The 18876-nt window shown below is 46.4% G+C and overlaps 1 protein-coding gene across 5 annotated transcripts in view; it reads right to left on the reverse strand.

The window, feature by feature from the left end:
- The window catches only part of LOC141106496 (calcium-binding protein 2-like), a 170250-nt gene that overhangs the window by 96552 nt on the left and 54822 nt on the right, over positions 1–18876 (reverse strand). Inside the window, exon 1 of one of the 5 annotated variants that reach the window (XM_073597305.1) lies at positions 3093–3361. The exons of the other annotated variants lie outside the window; for them this stretch is intronic. Within the exon in view, the coding sequence (XP_073453406.1) occupies positions 3093–3152 (60 nt within the window). The 5' untranslated portion in view covers positions 3153–3361. Of the gene's footprint in view, positions 1–3092; positions 3362–18876 lie in introns of those variants that run through there. 5 annotated transcript variants of the gene reach the window in all.

Here is an 18876-nt window from a genome sequence, read left to right on the forward strand (position 1 = left end):
TATTTCCCTGCAAAGGTAAAGCATAATGGGCTACTATGCATAGCATAGTAGCCCATTATGTGTCACTTACCTGAAACTGAAGCCTGCGATGTCACTGCTGTCTCCACTAGCAGCGAGCGTCCATCTTCACTCCTCTTCCTTCCGGGGCCGCGAACTCCAGCTCTGTGACTGGCCGGAGTTGTAGACATCGGCGCATGGCTTTATTGTAAATATCTCCTAAACCGTGGAGGTTTAGGAGATATTTCCAGCACCTACAGGTAAGCCTTAATATAGGCTTACCTGTAGGTAAAAGTGGTTGTGCAGGGTGCAGGAAGCAGACAGGAAGCAGACATGCGAGCCCAGGAGAAGGGGAAAATACTAACCCGGAGCTCTCCTACCCAGAAGGGCAATTTATTCCAAAATACAACAGGAAAGGGCATATCCAATAAATCAGGTTTACTGGACACATGGATGTCTGCCACCCTGGAGAAGAAGAACTGGAGTGGTAAGAGACCGACAGCCAATGACAAGGACAAAAGAAAAAAGAATAATAAGGTGTGCTATAATGGAATATTGTCTATGTTGCCCATAGCAACCAATAAAAAAAAAAAAAAATCACTGCTCCTATCTGACTAGCCATGTCTATTCTATAATAGGACAACATTTTTGTTTACCATAGTAAGAAAAGCAAAATTATGGCTTCTATCTGATTGCCAGAAAAGCAGACATTCTCCCTAAGATCACCTAGACTAGAGGGACACCTGAAAAATTAGAAGACTGGGGTTGCATGATGTATGTTTGATGCCAGTCTTTTATTGCATATCACCAAAAGGCAGTAGGAATGAGATGGTAGCACAAACCTTAGTGATTTCTGCAGGAATTAAAGAAATATTTCTATTTTCTAATCTACTAATCCTTTGCAATCTAATCCGATCTAAAGCACTGTTTGCGGAGAGAAATTGGGGAGGGGGAATAGACAGAGCAGGAAGAGATCCCTGCCTGTGTGTATTTATGGATCAAGGCAACATGTGATGAATGTTTGTATGTGTGCATGTGTGATGCTCTGGCTTTGATGAATGATAGTAATTGTATATGGGCACTGTGCAGCAAATCCCTCTGTCCATGTTTGCACACAAGGTATCCCTATTTTCGGTTTTATGTATAGGTGATAAATCTATGAATAAGGTACTATTTCATTATCAGAGGTCTTTTACTATGCTAGGGCTCTTGTACATGGCCGCACATTTGGCATATAGTCATACAGAGTAAAATACACCTATATGTGCATAACTGTCATCAAATCCTACATTTTGAAAATAATGCCCATACAGGTTCAAACGCCAGCAGATGTGCACATACAGCCATGCATGTGGCGTGCACTCATCTCAGTAAGCAAAATTACTCTGCAGCTGTGGTTTACTGGCACCACAACAACAAGACTATTTAAACACTTGCAGACCGGCCAACAATAATTTTACTGGTGGCTGGTGGCTTGAGCAGGCACTGCGATGTACCCGTACTTCACCCCACTCATGTGCACTGGTGCACCCCTAGGGTGAGCAGTAGCGTGATCTACGGCGGTGGACACAGCAGATTGCGGTGCTCGGTATGAGGCTGCTGTGAGCGACCCAGATACTGCGTGATTGCTGTGCGATCTCATGACACCTAGTAAACAACAGTCATGCATAGAATCCATTCATAACATCATTGTTTATTACTGTGTGTGATCTGTGATTGGTTGCCAGCGATCACATGTTAACTGGGTCAATCACAGTACCCTGTACTATGCGAAAGCTGTGGCCAATCACAGCATCACAATAGTAAAAAATGAGTCATGAATGAAAGTCACTTATGACAGTTCAAATGATCATCACTGTAACAAGCTATCACAGTGTAAAAAAAAAAAAAAAACACCCTGATAGCCCCCCCAGAGTAGTACAGTGTCACTATGGTGACACTGTACTACTCTGTTAAGAGTATGTAAATAAATAAAACGAAAAAATTTGGATAAAAAAATTGATTATTATTTTTTTTTTTTTTTTACATACGGTCACCAATCAGTATCCCTGATCACTGTGCACACCAGTCATATGATGATGCTGTACTGCATTGGTGGCAGTGTTAGTATTAGAATATGGACAGCGCTATCATCATTGTACTGTACTCACACCATGTAAACATATATTTGTAGCGATACCCCCGAAGGAGCTGCTTAAGTTTGTTCAGTCCGTTACTCTGCTTCTCAACCTTAATAACGGTCTCAGCCCCTTCTGGCACACCTGGCAATAGTGTAAGTGCAATGACCAATGAGAAACACACACGTTATGATAAAACACAAAAATTGTCTTTACTGCAATATTTCTGTGGAAGAATAACAGACAGTAACAATGTATAATCAGGTAATCAACTAGAGATCAATAATTGGGATTTAAGAGCAATATAGCTCTCAATCCTATATACAAGCTGCTTTCAGGGGATTCCAAACCTGAGAATGTCCCCAAGAGCAGAGGCACACTTTTAATGGTAAATAAAGCACAATATTGCACTTCAAATTAGATTGGTTACCTTTATTCAGATTGGCTCCATGAGTCCAGGCAGGAGGAGAGCAGAGGAATCACTCCCTTTGTGTCAGGCCTCTCTCTACCTTCCTCTGACACCACAGGCCCAACTTTACACCCCTATTCAAGTCAACAAACAATGGTTTAACTTAATAGACAAACTGTCCCACACACCCAGTGTATATGCAGAGCCCTGAATATGTGTGTGTGGATACGTATGGCCCGGACAGCTTCAGTCCTTTTTTTGAAGAAAAGGAAAGCTTTGGTGTCTTCAGCCAGTCACTTTCATTGGTGCACTTTAACTCCTGGGTAGCAGGGCAAACAATATAATTGGCCCAGATTATCAAGTGAAACAGAGAGGGTTTACTTCCTCTTTAATAGATTGGTTTGGCAAGAAAGAGAAAGTAAAACCCATCAGGATTTTCTTCAACAAGGTGAGAGGACAATGATGTCTGTATGCAATGTCCGCAATGTCCCAGAAATGGATAGCCTTATCCTTTATCCCTGTAGTACTACAAGTGTCCAGCAAGATGATTGTAAACAGTGTTCAAATACCTCTTTCTGTAGTGCAGTGTCTCTACTTCCTGCAGATAAGCAGAAATGCCCTCTCACCATATCCTGCGATCAAGGCCCAAACAAACGTCCTGGAACAGGCAGGCTTTCATGGCAACCTGCTGTTGGTGGAGCTGCGCCTCAATATTCACCTGGGATCCCCCTCTCACAGGCTGGATGTCCCAACTCACGGTGGAGGCCTGAATCGCGTTGGGGGATCATCTGAGAGAAAGCACCTCTCCCTCAGGTCTGTTCTCTTTATGCTCTCATGGCTGACTGAACTTTACCTCAGGACACAAAATAGAATCTTTTTCTTTCCTGTCAGCAAAGCCTGCTGGGATTTGTATTTCTCCCTGTATACCAGTCTATGGGGCCGTTTTGTGTGGGAACTGCATGTCCCAGAATCCATTGCTGTTCTTCCTGCAGTTCAGTACAATCTCTCCCATTGGCTGTTATAACTGTGCCTTTAATTGGTTTTCTTCTTCCGGCCAATAGCGGCACAAGAGAGACTGCTGAATGCACAGCTCTGTGTGTGTCAGCTCACATTACATTACTCAGTCAGTGAAAACAGCAAGAAGGCGGGGGGTGAAAAATCCCCTTTACAGCTGCTAGCAGGCAGCTTTCCCTAACTCAAGCTAGAAAGTGAGACCCGTAGGAGAGAATAGACGGAGGGGATGCATGACTATGGGAGGAACAGGGGTCAGGGAACGGTCAGTCAGGTCAGTGGTGGGGCATAAGTTCAGCTCTTACCTGATTGGAGGTAGAAGTCAGTGGGGGCTGGATCCAGAGGTTGGGGTCCGGTGTAGGGGGTGGATTCTGCATCATTCGGAGAAGTTTGGAGAGGAGACATCTTCCTGGGACATCCGTGCTGGTCACCTGCAGGTAGACAGACAGGGAGATGAGTGAGTTAGAGGCCTTGTTAGCTCAGGTCAGGGCCGCAGCAGTTGAACGGGGCCCTCAGTGGCTGCAGCAGCAGCTGGCTGATGTACTTGGGGGGTCAGGATCTTCAGCTTCACCTGTCCCTTCTTCCCCGGGGAGGAAACGAGCCAGAAAGGTGCGCCCGCCGGAGCGCCTTAGCCCGTCTCCTGTCCCTAGGGCTCCACAGGCGAGAAGGAGCCCCTGTTCCAGGGACCCTCCAGGGCTTACTATGGGGCTGCCTGCCAATGCCTCCTTGGTGGGCCCTGGGAGGAATCCTACCCCACGGCGCTCTTCTAATGCTCGCAGCACAGGCCGGAGCGTGCGGCAGCCCTCCCCCTCCCCCCCCCGTGTAGATGTCCTGTGTGGGAGGGCTGCTCAGCGGGGGAGACGCAGCGGGATGCGCAGTGGGGGGCGTCCCTGCCCCTCAGCTGTCCGGAGAGAGGATGATGCCCAGGCTTCAGGGATACTCACTGGGGGGGTACCGTTATCGTCCCCCACCAGCCGCCGACACAGGGCTCCGGAGCGTTCGGCTTCCTCTGCCGCTGCTGCGCAGAGCGGTGCTCAGCTAGAGAAGATTACTGTCACGGGCAGCGGTGGGGTGGGAGCGCCCTCTGCTGGTTCGCCATCCACATCACAGGCGGGACGTCACAGCAGGATGATTGAGAAGGCCCAGGCTGGGGGACACGCCCCCTTAAAGAGACAGCGCGTCCCTGCTACAGCTGGGGGTACTACTGTGCCCAGCAGTTCTTCCATGGACAGAACAGAGCCCAGGGCAGAAGAGGAGGCTTCCAGGTGCCCTGAGGTGGAGCCGCTCGAGCAAAGGAGGCAGGGGACGTCGCCGCGGCAAGATTCTTCGGCCGAGTCCGGTGAGATCACCAGCGCGGATGAAGACGATCGGTCGGTCGGGAGGCGTCCTGCTTTGCGGAGCCAGCTGGGATCCGGACGAACGGCTAGTCGAGTGGCGGTGCGGCTGCAGCCTGGTAAGTCGCCAATTTTACCTTTACATACCAGTCAGGTGGGGGGGTTAATTTGGGGGTTTCTTCGGAGGTTAGTTCAGTGTCAGGAGTGGCGGGAGGAGCGTCGGGTGCTGCGCCGGTTTTGTCCGCATTTTTTGCAGGTTTCCGGGAGTTATTGGCTCGTTTTGATCCGGCGGGGTCTTCTTCAGCATCTCAGGGGCCCGTTGGGGCATGGGCTCCCGCTGCCGTTGGTGTGGACTCTGTTGTTCCTCCCACCCCCCCCTCAGCAGGGCCGCTTGCAGTTGCGGCATCCGGGGCGGTGGGGTCCGCCGGGGTTAGCGTGACGTCTGCGTCACAGACGGAGGTGACTGGGGCGGACGCGAATAAAGGGAAGGAGTCCTCTGAGGATAAAGTGCGGTTGGCGGATGCGGCGAAGTGCGAGATTTATGTGTGCTTTGAGGGCCCACTGGGGGTACATCTAAAGCAAGAGGTACGCGAAAAGATCTGGAAAGGGGAATATGTTGAAATATTCTCTCTTTTGCCGTTAGAAAAATTTAATATCGACAAGGGCAAGGCGGACGAAAGCAAGAAGGAGGAGGAGGAGAAGCGACGCTGGAGGCTTATTCCTCGCACCTTTGGGAATTGGCTCCAGGCGTTTGCCATTTTGGCTAGCGTAATTGGCGAAAAAGCACCGGAGAATTGTTCTCCGCTTTTTTGTTATCTGGATGCCATTGGGGAGGCTTATCGAACTTATGGGGGAATTGCTTGGCTGCGCTATGACGAGCAGTTCCGCCAGCGCAAGGCTTTGCGTCCGGGCTTGCGCTGGGACCACAAGGACATTGGGCTTTGGATGAAGCTCATGTCACAGGCGAGGGTTTCGGGACAGCCCTTTCTCGGAGGGGCCGGCGGTTCGGGTGCCGCTGGACAGTCGGCCACACAGCGAAAGGGAATTTGCTGGCAGTTTAACGAGGGGTTGTGCCGTTTTGGCGCAAACTGTCGTTTCCGACACGAGTGCTCTGGTTGCGGGGGCTCCCACAGTTATGCCAAGTGTTTCAAAAAAGGAAAGTCCCAACCCGTTGAGTCGGCCTCAAAAAGGGAGGACACCAGTAAACCTTCCCGAGATGGTACCGTATCTAGATAGATATCCGCGAAGGGAGGCGGCAAGTTTTTTTGGCTGATGGTTTTGCCCATGGTTTTCAGATCCCGTGTTCGGGACCTGTGGCCCCGTCCCCGCTGGCTCAAAACTTGAAATCAACGCGCCAATTTCCCCAGGTTGTTTCGGATAAACTGGCAAAAGAGGTGGAACTTGGGAGAATGGCCGGACCATTCGCTCAACCCCCCGTTTCGTCTTTACACGTTTCTCCCCTTGGGGTGGTACCCAAAAGGGAACCCAACAAATTCCGGTTGATTCATCATTTGTCGTATCCGAAGGGGACTTCGGTAAATGATGCCATTTCTCCGGAGCTGTCTTCGGTGTCTTACACCTCCTTTGATGCCGCGGTCGGTTGGGTTCAAAGGTTTGGCCAGGGTTCATTGATGGCGAAGACGGATATAGAATCCGCCTTTCGTCTGCTGCCAGTACATCCGGACAGTCAGCATTTGCTGGGCTGCTGTTGGGAAGGGCAGTTTTACATGGACCGTTGTTTGCCGATAGGCTGTTCCATCTCTTGCGCATATTTTGAAGTGTTTAGCACCTTCGTGGAATGGGTAGTTAGGGAAGAGACTCAGTTGAGGTCGGTGCTGCACTATCTCGACGATTTTCTTTGCATCGGCCCCCCGGATTCTTCAGTTTGTTCAGTGCTGTTGCACACTTTGGAATCTATTGCGTCACGTTTTGGAATTCCTTTGGCGCCGGGGAAGACGGAAGGTCCTTCCACAGTCATGCAGTTTTTGGGCATTGTCATTGACACGCGTCTGATGGAATGTCGTCTCCCGAACGACAAACTGGAGGACTTGCGTCAAGGGGTGGCGGAGGCGGAGGCGGCGAGGAAGGTTAGGCTTAGGCAATTGCAGTCGTTATTGGGTAAGCTTAATTTCGCCTGCCGCATCATGCCTATGGGACGCATCTTTAGTCGTCGCTTATGTGCTGCCACTGCGGGTGTACTGAAGCCGCATCACTTCATCAGGCTTTCGCGTGAGCTGAAGGCTGATTTGAGGGTTTGGGGTGAGTTTTTGTCCACATACAATGGCAGGTCTTTATGGATGGCTCCGGTTGTGGCAGCATCTGACCTTGATATTTTCACTGACGCAGCAGGGAGTTCTGGTTTTGGGGCTTTCTGCCAGGGGGCTTGGTGCGCGGCGATGTGGCCAGAAGAATGGAGTTCGGCGGGGTTCTTACGTAATTTAGTGTTACTGGAACTATTTCCGATTGTGGTGGCGGTTGAAATCTGGGGCTACAAATTTCGGGATAGGCGGATCTGTTTTCACTGTGACAATTTGGGGGTGGTGGAGGTTATAACGAACTTGTCCGCTTCTTCTCCGCCGGTGGTGCGCTTGTTACAGCACCTGGTTTTAAAGTGTTTAAGTTTGAACTGTTTTGTACAAGCTGTTCATGTTCCGGGGGTTTTGAATTCCATTGCCGATTCTTTGTCTCGTTTCCAGTGGGAGAGGTTCCGGAGGTTGGCGCCGGAGTCGGAGCAACTGGGGGTTCCTTGTCCCGACAGGCTGTGGAGACTGGCATTGGAGTAGCTGCGGAGCTGCTACGTCGATCGGTGACTGAGGGTACGTGGGCGGCGTACTCGTCGGTATGGGGTGAGTGGTCTACCCTGGTAAGTTCGGTTGGGGGGGGTGTTTCATCGCGTGATCAAGTGGCTTTGTTGCTGTATTTTATTGGGACGGGATTTACACAAGGCAAGTCAGTGTCCACAATGAACAAGAGTTTAGCTGCCTTAGCTTTTCTCTTTCGGATGCAGGGCCTGGTGGATATGACAAAGGATTTTAGGGTGCGTCAGGCCATGAAGGGGTTTCGGCGGGGGAGAGTACTGCCAGATACGAGGCGCCCGGTCTCGTTTGAGTTGCTTCAAGAGTTGGTGGAGCTGTTGCCCGGGGTTTGTACGTCTGTTTATGAGGTGAGTCTGTTCAATGTGGCTTTTGCGTTAGCATTTTTTGGAGCGTTGCGCATTGGGGAACTGGTTAGCAAGAACAGGTGTGGAGTAGGGGGGTTAAGTTTGAAGGACGTAACCCTGTCTGGGGATTGTGTTCGGATTCATATTGGCAAGTCTAAAACTGATCAATTGGGAAAAGGGGTTTCCGTGTCGTTGTTTCGGGTGCTGCCGGAATCGGTTTGCCCGGTTTCTTCGGTGCAACGATATCTTGGGGTTAGGGGGTGGAGGTCGGGAACCTTTTTGATGCACAAGGATGGCTCATCCTTGTCGCGTTTTCAATTTTTGTCAGTTTTTCGACGTTGTTTGGAAAAGGCGGGCAGGGAGGTTTCCCAGTTTAATACTCACTCCTTTTGTGTGGGGGCAGCAACAGAAGCGGCTAGGTGGGGTTTGGGTTCGCAGGTAGTGAGACGTATAGGGAGGTGGGAGTCTGATCGTTTTAGGATTTATGTTCGCCCTCATTTGCTTTGAAGTTGCATTGAGTATGCGGGTGTGGTTCTATGTTCCTTTTTTGTGTTTCTTTCAGATCTTCCTCCTGGCCTGGTCTGGATTCTGGGGGATTCATACGTGTTCTGGGGGGCTGTTAGGGCTGATGTACGTCCTGAAGGGAGGCAACTGGGCATTTCTCGGAGTGAGGCTGTCTTAAAATGGTTGGGTATTCGTGGAATGATGTGGGGCCAGGTCCTTCCTGAATTTCACTATTTTTCCAGAATTGACAGGCCCCCAGATGTTCTAGTTTTACAGGCAGGGGGCAATGATTTAGGGGTGCGGGCTGCCAGGGATCTGGTGAGGGATATCAAATTTGATATTTTGCGCCTGCTACGTGATTTTCCCGGCTGCATTATTGTGTGGTCAGATATTGTGGCAAGAAAAGTGTGGCGGTTTGCCCGCTCCGTAGGCAGGGTGAACAAAGCCAGAATTAAGTTGAATAGGGAGGTTGGGAGGTTTGTGGCCCGGCTCGGGGGCATAGTAGTTCGACACAGGGAGCTGGAGGATCAGTCTGTTCGCTATTGGCGAGACGACGGTGTTCACTTAAATGCAGTGGGCATAGATATATGGTCCTTGGATCTTCAGGAGGGTGTGGCAAGGGCGTTGCAGGTGTGGAGGGATTCGCTTGAATGAGGTTTTCAATCAAGCTCACGTGGCGGTTCAAGGGGTCTTTGGGTGTCAGTACAAATTTTACATGGTCACAGGAGTAGTGGGGCCCATCTAAGGATGGCGCTTACATTTGTTAGCGGTGGTTCTCCCAGGAGATAAATCCCCTGGGGGAGGGGAATATGGAAGTAGTTGTGTTGTCCGAGTGTCCTCGAGCCTGTTGGGGTACAGCTGAGGATATAGACCGTTTACAGTTATAAAGTGTGCCTTTTTTAAGACACCCAAAGACCTCTTGCTGTTGTACATTATTTTGTTATTAAGGGTATGTGTTAAATTTTTTCATGTTTTTTGTTATTTATTATTTGGTTAATAAAATTGGCTGCTGTGGCCTTATAAAACCCATGTCACGCAGTCTGTGTCTTTAATTTAATGGTAAGACCCAAGGTTGACGAATCCTTTAGTCAAGTGAGACCCGTAGGAGAGAATAGACGGAGGGGATGCATGACTATGGGAGGAACAGGGGTCAGGGAATGGTCAGTCAGGTCAGTGGTGGGGCATAAGTTCAGCTCTTACCTGATTGGAGGTAGAAGTCAGTGGGGGCTGGATCCAGAGGTTGGGGTCCGGTGTAGGGGGTAGATTCTGCATCATTCGGAGAAGTTTGGAGAGGAGACATCTTCCCACCCTCCCGCCCTGGTGTGAGGAGTCAGCAGGCTGGATAGGTATGGGTTGTATTGGTATTTTAGGAATACGGGTGAAGGTGTTTGTGTGATTCAACCTTATTTTCAAAAAAAAAAAAAAAAAAAAAAGAATAATAAAAACAATAAATAAATGAGGAATAAATTAAAAAAAAAAAAAAAAATATATAACTCATGTTGTCTACGGTAAAAATGTAATGTTGTGGTGTATTTTCGAACTTGTCAGAGCAGTTGGCGGTTCAAGGGGTCTTTGGGTGTCAGTACAAATTTTACATGGTCACAGGAGTAGTGGGGCCCATCTAAGGATGGCGCTTACATTTGTTAGCGGTGGTTCTCCCAGGAGATAAATCCCCTGGGGGAGGGGAATATGGAAGTAGTTGTGTTGTCCAAGTGTCCTCGAGCCTGTTGGGGTACAGCTGAGGATATAGACCGTTTACAGTTATAAAGTGTGCCTTTTTTAAGACACCCAAAGACCTCTTGCTGTTGTACATTATTTTGTTATTAAGGGTATGTGTTAAATTTTTTCATGTTTTTTGTTATTTATTATTTGGTTAATAAAATTGGCTGCTGTGGCCTTATAAAACCCATGTCACGCAGTCTGTGTCTTTAATTTAATGGTAAGACCCAAGGTTGACGAATCCTTTAGTCAAGCCTGTGTTCCACCCAGCCTGGCAGGATTGCACGTTATAATGTGAGACACCTGCTACACATGCACTATGTATAAAGTGCCTAGTGCAACACATGCAAAAGTGTATACAGTAAAGTTCTATGTGCAAAATACAAAATTATGTGCAAAATATATATACACATATATATATATATATATATATATATATATATATATATATATACACACAGTATAATGATATGCAACATTCATACAGAAGAATATATATCCATAATATGAAGGAAAAAACATAGAAAATAATTCATGCAAAAGTTCATATAACAAAATCCATAAGTGTCCCAAGTAGCATTATCCGTGGAATACAAAAGACTTGAGTGAATTCTTCACAAAGGGTTAAGTGAAGCATGCATGAAGTTCATGCTATGTGCTCAGCAGGACCCCATTCTCTTACTGTGAGTGAGGTAACAGAGGTAAGCTGACTGGTGGAGTGGGCATAGGCTGTACATGTCCCTTGTAATGCAACACATACACCTGTTTAAGTGTGTAGGACAAGGCACAATATCTTTGGAAGAACACCGCATACAACACTACACACCAGTGGCTCATCTCTGAGTTGGGGGACTACCTTAATATTTGACCTTCACATGACCATGGCCCCCCGCCTGGTCCCGGGTATTGGTGAGCACTTCGTAGGGCAAGGTGTTACCCCTGTGCTGGGATGAGTGACTCCGTTCATTGCCCGGCACAGCCCAAAGAACCCACCCCAGGGTAGGCCTCCTATTTGACCCACACTTGGCACCCAACGAGTGAATGGAGAACATATGGAGGAGGTGTCTCCCGCCTACTGTAACACGCACCCCACCCTTACAAGCCTATGTAAAGGTATGCCAATGAGGCAATGAGTTACAGTTGTCCAGGCAAGAGATGACTAGGGAGTGAATTATAAGTTCTGTGGTGTCATTGGATAGGAAGGGGTATATTTTGTAGCTGTTGCGTAGGCTGAGGTGGCAAGCTTTGAACAGTGATTGGATGTGGATGTCAGCTCAACCACATCTTTCACCTTTAATTGAAACTGGGATCTGCTTGCTAATTCTGTGTATGTGCTTTTGATGATCTATGCTGCCTTCAAATTCTTTACCTCTGCCCATATCACTGTGATGTTTATTTTACTTTCTTATTGTCTATCTCTAAATTATAAACTGTTCCTATCTTTACGGCTGTGACCTTTCTGCTCTCTTGCTGTGTCTTGTAGTGAGCCTTGGTGTGAAAAATTCATTCTGTTAGCCATGTGTTCCTCCTATGCAATCCTGACCAATTCATTGACAATACCCCCACCCAAACTCAGTATAAATTTAGGCCTTACCTAGGGGATGCACAGGCAGGGGTTTGCACAGGCTGGGATTGTATTGGCAACTATCATCCTAGATAAAGTATTCATATTGGATTATGTATTACACTTCCGCTCAGCACTTCAGCGAATGGACAAAGCGAAAATACACAACAGGTGACCTGATTCTCCATCAAACTTTTTCATCTCTCATTCAGGCTTCCTCTCAATTTCACCACTCTGTATCATGCACTCCCTAATTTTCCTTCTCACAGTTGCATCCTCTCTCCTTAAATTCTCACTCTTTCACCCATCTTCTCCACCCCACAGCTTATATATATCACCCTGCCTCTTGTCTTCACCTTATTACTGCACGTATCAGCTCCTGCTAATTCTGAACCCATATACCAATAAAACAAGCAGGACACTGGGACGTGTCCCCCCACATAAGTCACACTCCCATATCACCTCTCTCACCCTTCTGCTTCTCCTAACTTCTGGGTATATTTTCCATCATTTACCTTCGGCCAACATACCCAGCACCCCCCATCCTCTGATAGCAGCCACATCCTCTGATAGCAGCCGCAATCCACACAACCCACACAATCTCCCATGGCTTTCACTACCATTTATATGCTGATGACACCCAAATCTATCTCTCTGCCCCTCAGCTCACCCCATCAATCTCCTCACGCATCACTGATCTACTAACAGATATATCAGCCTGGATGTCAAACCACTTCTTCAAACTGAATCTATCTAAAACTGAGCTCTTAATATTTCCTCCCCCACGTGCCCCCTCCCCTGGCTTCTCTGTCAAGATCAATGGCACATCTATCAGTCCATCCCCACATGCCAGGGCGCTAGAGGTAACCTTAGACTCTGAACTGTCCTTTCAGGCCCACATACAATCCCTGTCCAAATCATGCCGCCTTAGCCTCCGCAACATTTCCAGAATGCGCCTCTTTTAAACTAATGACACCACCAAGCTTCTAATTCACTCCCTGGTTATCTCTCGCCTTGACTACTGTAACTCCCTCCTCATTGGATTACCTTTACATAGACTATCCCCCCTTCAGTCCATAATGAATGCCGCTGCAAGACTCATCCACCTTACCAACCATTCAGTGTCCTCCACCCCTCTCTGCCAATCCCTCCACTGGCTTCCACTCACCCAACAAATAAAATTCAAACTACTAACAATAATTTACAAAGCCATCCATAACTCTGCCACCAGCTACATCACTAACCTAGTCCCAAAATACCAACCAAGCCGCTCTCTTCGGTCATCCCAAGACCTCCTGCTCTCTAGCTCCCTTGTCACCTCCTCCCATGCTTGCCTCCAGGATTTCTCCACTTCTCCCATCCTTTGGAACTCCCTACCCCAATCGGTTCAACGGTCCCCTAATCTATCCATCTTTAGGCAATCCCTGAAAACCCTTCTCTTCAAAGAAGCCTATCCTGCTTCTAACTAACACTGTTTTACTTCCTCCATCAGCTCATCCCCCCACAGCTATTACCTTTTGTATCAACTGACCCTTCCTTTTAGATTGTAAGCTCTAACGAGCAGGCCCTCTGACTCCTCTTGCACTAAATTGTAATGTAACTGTAATGTCTGCCCTCATGTTGTAAAGCGCTGCGCAAACTGTTGGCGCTATATAAAACCTGTATAATAATAATAATAATGTGGGGCAAAAGGATAGTTCAGGATCCAGTATAACACCTAGCACCTTGGCATGCAGGGACAGGTTGATAGTTGTGCCATCAATCTTGACAGAGAAGGCAAGGGAAGAGGCATGTCGGGGAGAAAATATTATGAGCTCAGTTTTAGATAAATTGTGTTTGAGGAAGTGGTGTGACATCCGAGCTGATGTGTCTGTTAGTAAATTAGTGATGCATGTGGAGACTGATGGAGTGAGCTGTGGGGTAGAGAGATAGATTTGAGAGTCATCAGCGTAGCAATGGTATTGAAAGCCATGAGGGGCTAACAACTGACCCAAGTAGGAGATGTTGATTGAGAATAGGAGATGTCCAAGATCAGAACCTTGGAGGACCCTAATGGAGAATATCTATATAGAATGTATTGGAATATACAGTGTGTTAAATTACCACAAGGGCTGAAAAGTATTTAAAAACTGCAAATGGTTACAAAGTCTCCAAATCTAGAGAAAGAACAATGGTTATTGGATGGAGGAGGAGTTCTGTTGAGGCAATCAGAGGAAGATGAACTATTCTCTGAAGCTGTGAGATATCTAGTTCTCACTATGTTACTGAGAAGTAAGTCTTTTTAGATGGGGGTACTCTGAATGTGCTCCTCTTAGGCTATCAGAAACATGAGATAAAAGATGATGAGAGACTGCATTATGGGGATAAAAAGGGAGTGCATTTGTTGTTAACAAAGGCTGTAAACAAACCTCACCAAGCGCACCCGTTGTTCCTTTAAATTAGAATTTGTGAAAAATTTGTAACAGCCTAAAAGGCTAAGTTTGCTATTTCCATAAAATAGGCCGTGCATTCAAGGGCCCCAGTAGATAATAAAAACTGTGCTGCTTTGTAATATGTTCATTCATTTCAGTGTCATGCCTGTAAGCCATTTGGGCCCACCTAGAAGTCCTGCCTTGTTGCCAGGACACAAAATCCATCGGTTTTCACTTCCATAATGCTGAAAGTGAGTATCCAACTATCGTCACCTCCTAGCAGCAAGGCAGAACATCAAGTTGCTAACTGTGAGTCTTCCAGCCAGGCCTACGGGTGAAGGGGCAATGGCCTACAAGTATGACAATAAAATTAACTGACATTTTAGAAAGCTGCACCATTTTTAAAAAAAATATCTACTGGGATCCCTTGACTGCATCGGTGAGAGACTGAGAGAGAGAGAGAGAGCGAGAGAAATAGAGATTCAGTCCCCACCCACAACAAGCTGTATCCGTTGACAATATTTTATCTAGTGTATGTTTAATACCTACCTACAGTTCCAAACACTGACACCTATACAAATACAGAACCTTGAAAAAGTATTCATACCCCCTTGACATTTTTCACATTTTGTCATGTTACAACCAAAAACGTAAATGTATTTTATTGGGATTTTATGTGATAAACCAACACAAAGTGGCACATAATTGTGAAGTGGAACGAAAATGATAAATGGCTTTCAATTTTTTTTACAAATAAATGTCTGAAAAGTGAGGTGTACAGTTGTATTCAGTCCCCTTTACTCTGATACCCCTAACTAAAATCTAGTGGAACCAATTGCCTTCAGAAGTCACCTAATTAGTAAATAGAGTCCATCTGTGTGTAATTTAATCTCAGTATAAATACAGCTGTTCTTTGAAGCCCTCATAGGTTTGTTAGAGAACCTTAGTGAACAAACAGCATGAAGGCCAAGAAACTCACCAGACAGGTCAGGGATAACACTGTGAAGAAGTTTAAAGCAGGGTTAGATTATAGAAAAATATCCCAAGCTTTGAACATCTCACAGAGAACTGTTCAATCTATCACCAGAAAATGAGTATGGCACAACTGCAAGCCTACCAAGACATGGCCGTCCATCTAAACTGGCAGGTCGGGCAAGGAGAGCATTAAATCAGAGAAGCAACCAAGAGGCCCATGGTAACTCAGGAGGAACTGCAGAGTTCCACAGCTCAGGTGGGAGAATTTGTCCACAGATGGATGGGGCCAAATACAGGGCAATCTTGGAAGAAAACCTGTTAGAGTCTGAAAAACACTTAAGGCTGGGGCAGAGGTTCACCTTCCAGCAGGACAATGACCCTAAACATACAGCTACAATGGAATGGTTTAGATCAAAGCATATTCATGTGTTAGAATGGCCCAGTCAAATCCTAAATCCAATTGAGAATCCGTGGCATGATTTAAAAAATGCTGTTTAAAGAAACTCATTATCCAATCTGACAGAGCTTGAGCTATTTTGCAAAGAAGAATAGGCAAACATTTCACTCTCTAGATGTGGTAGAGACATACCCAAAAAGAAATACAGCTGTGATTGCAGCGAAAGGTGGTTCTACAAAGTATTGACTCAGGGTGCTGAATTCAAATGCATGCCACAATTTTCAGATATTTATTTGTAAAAAAAATTGAAAACCATTTATCATACAATTATGTGCCACTTTGTGCTGGTCTATTACATAAAATCCCAATAAAATACATTTACGTTTTTGGTTGTAACAAGACAAAATGTAAAACATTTTAAGGGGTATGAATACTTTTTCAAGGCACTACAGCATGTCTATCAAATCTAAACAGCATTCATCTATATAACATAAGAGCACAGAAGAAAATGGAGGCCACAAACCTAACTTCCATTACATCATAAAACTTTGAAAATGATTGGTCTCATAATCATTATTGATCCTATAATCACACTGCCTCCCTGGCTTCCTCCTCCCTCTAATGCATTTCACTCAGAAATGAGCTTATTCCTGAGTAAAATACATCAGTAGAGGAACCCAGGTGGGTTTGTCACTGGATCATAAAAATAATTATTGACCTCTGGCTGGACCAAAAATACTAACATTTTCTCTCAGTAAAATAACAATATCTTGCAATATCTTACAATTGTCTTGCGAACAGTGCAGCTATATGCCCTAATTAATAGCAACACCCCACTATAATAATGAAGCTATACAACCCCAGTAATCAACACAGGACATGTGTCAGTTTTATAATGCAATGATGGGTATTATATTGAAAGAATAATAATTGGAAGAAGAATAGAAGGAAAAATGGAAGGGGAAGAATAATTGAAGATTGCACCCTCTCTTCTGCAAAATTGTTTTTACCTTTACAGTGCTGCGGCCCAGCTTGCAGGGTAGAATGACATACACCTCCTTCTGCGTCACCCCAGGAGGCAGTGTGTTGCTCAGGGGCCCTGCCAGGTATTGGAACTGCCCAATGATCTGGCAGTATATCTGCACATGCGTGGCTGGTTTTGTGCACATTCGTGCACATGGCTTAGACATAACAAGGCAATCTGATGAAATCACCAGGCATGACCGCACATCTAAAGATATGCTGGACATACTTCTTGAGTCCTAAAGACCTATCAGAGCCCTCCAGTACATCTGCTCATGGGCAGACACTCAAAGATGTTGACATGGAGGAAGGGCAGGGCAACAACTCCAGGGTACTGAAGTTCCTTTTGAAAGTTTCAGGGCACCACATGCTGGTATCCTGCAGTACTAGTGTGACCAGATTTCTTTCCCCTAATTGAACATTGCAAGCTATCCTGAACAAGTTCAAGTAGCCTAAATAGCTCTATGTATAAACTTGCTCCAAAGAAGCAACTAGAAAGGAAAGATTAAAAAAAAAAATTTTTAGGCATGCTGGGTGAATAGGAACACATAATAAACATACAGTGGGGCAAAAAAGTATTTAGTCAGCCACCAATTGTGCAAGTTCTCCCACTTAAAAAGATGAGAGAGGCCTGTAATTGTCATCATAGGTATATCTCAACTATGAGAGACAAAATGTGGAAACAAATCCAGACAATCACTTTGTCTGATTTTTGAAAGAATTTATTTGTAAATTATGGTGGAAAATAAGTATTTGGTCAATATCAAAAGTTCATCTCAATACTTTGTTATACTGTATATCCTTTGTTGGCAATGACAGAGGTCAAACGTTTTCTGTAAGTCTTCACAAGGTTGTCACACACTGTTGCTGGTATGTTGGCCCATTCCTGCATACAGATCTCCTCTAGAGCAGTGATGTTTTGGGGCTGTCGCTGGGCAACACGGACTTTCAACTCCTTCCAAAAGGTTTTCTATGGGTTTGAGATATGGAGACTGGCTAGGCCACACCAGGACCTTGAAATGCTTCTCACGAAGCCACTCCTTCGTTGCCCGGGTGGTGTGTTTGGGATCATTGTCATGCTGAAAGACCCAGCCACGTTTCATCTTCAATGCCCTTGCTGATGGGAGGAGGTTTGCACTAAGAATCTCACAATACATGGCCCCATTCATTCTTTCATGTACAAGGATCAGTCGTCCTGTTCCCTTTGCAGAGAAACAGCCTCAAAGCATGATGTTGCCACCCCCCATGCTTCATAGTAGGTATAGTGTTCTTTGGTTGCAACTCAGAATTCTCTCTCCTCCAAACATGACGAGTTGTGTTTCTACCAAACAGTTCTACTTTGGTTTCATCTGACCATATGACATTCTCCCAATCCTCTTCTGGATCATCCAAATGCTTTCTAGCAAACCTCAGATGGGCCTGGACATGTACTGGCTTAAGCAGGGGGACACGTCTGGCACTGCAGGATCTGAGTCCCTGGTGGCGTAGTGTGTTACTGATAGTAGCCTTTGTTACGTTGATCCCAGTTCTCTGCAGGTCATTCACTAGGTCTCCCCGTGTGGTTCTGGGATTTTTGCTCACCATCCTTGTGATCATTTTGACCCCACAGTGTGAGATCTTGCATGGAGCCCCAGATCGAGGGTGATTATCAGTGGTCTTGTATGTCTTCCATTTTCTAATTATTGCTCCCACAGTTGATTTCTTCACACCAAGCTGCTTGCCTATTGCAGTCTTCCCAGCCTGGTGCAGGTCTACAATTTTGTTTCTGGTGTCCTTCGACAGCTCTTTGGTTTTCACCATAGTGGAGTTTGGAGTGTGACTGTTTGAGGTTGTGGACAGGTGTCTTTTATACTGATAACAAGTTCAAACAGGTGCCATTAAGAGCCCTTTCACACTGTGGTGGTTTCCAGGCACTATTGCGCTAATAATAGCGCCTGCAAACCGACCCGAAAGACCCCCGAGGGCTTTCACACTGGAGCGATGCGCTGGCAGGACGGTAAAAAAAGTCCTGCCAGCAGCATCTTCGGAGCGGTGAAGGAGCGGTGTGTATACCGCTCCTTTACCGATCCTGCCCATTGAAATCAATGGGACGGCGCGGCTATACCGCTGGCAAAGCGCCTCTGCAGAGGCGCTTTGCGGTGGTATTTAACCCTTTCTCGGCCGCTAGCGGGGGGTAAAACCGCCCCGCTAGCGGCCGCATACCGACGGTAAAACGCTGCTAATAATAGCGGCATTTTACCGCCGACACCGCCCCA

Source organism: Aquarana catesbeiana, linkage group LG08 (genome assembly GCF_042186555.1).
Source record: "Aquarana catesbeiana isolate 2022-GZ linkage group LG08, ASM4218655v1, whole genome shotgun sequence".
In the NCBI taxonomy this organism is placed as follows: Eukaryota; Metazoa; Chordata; class Amphibia; order Anura; family Ranidae; genus Aquarana; species Aquarana catesbeiana.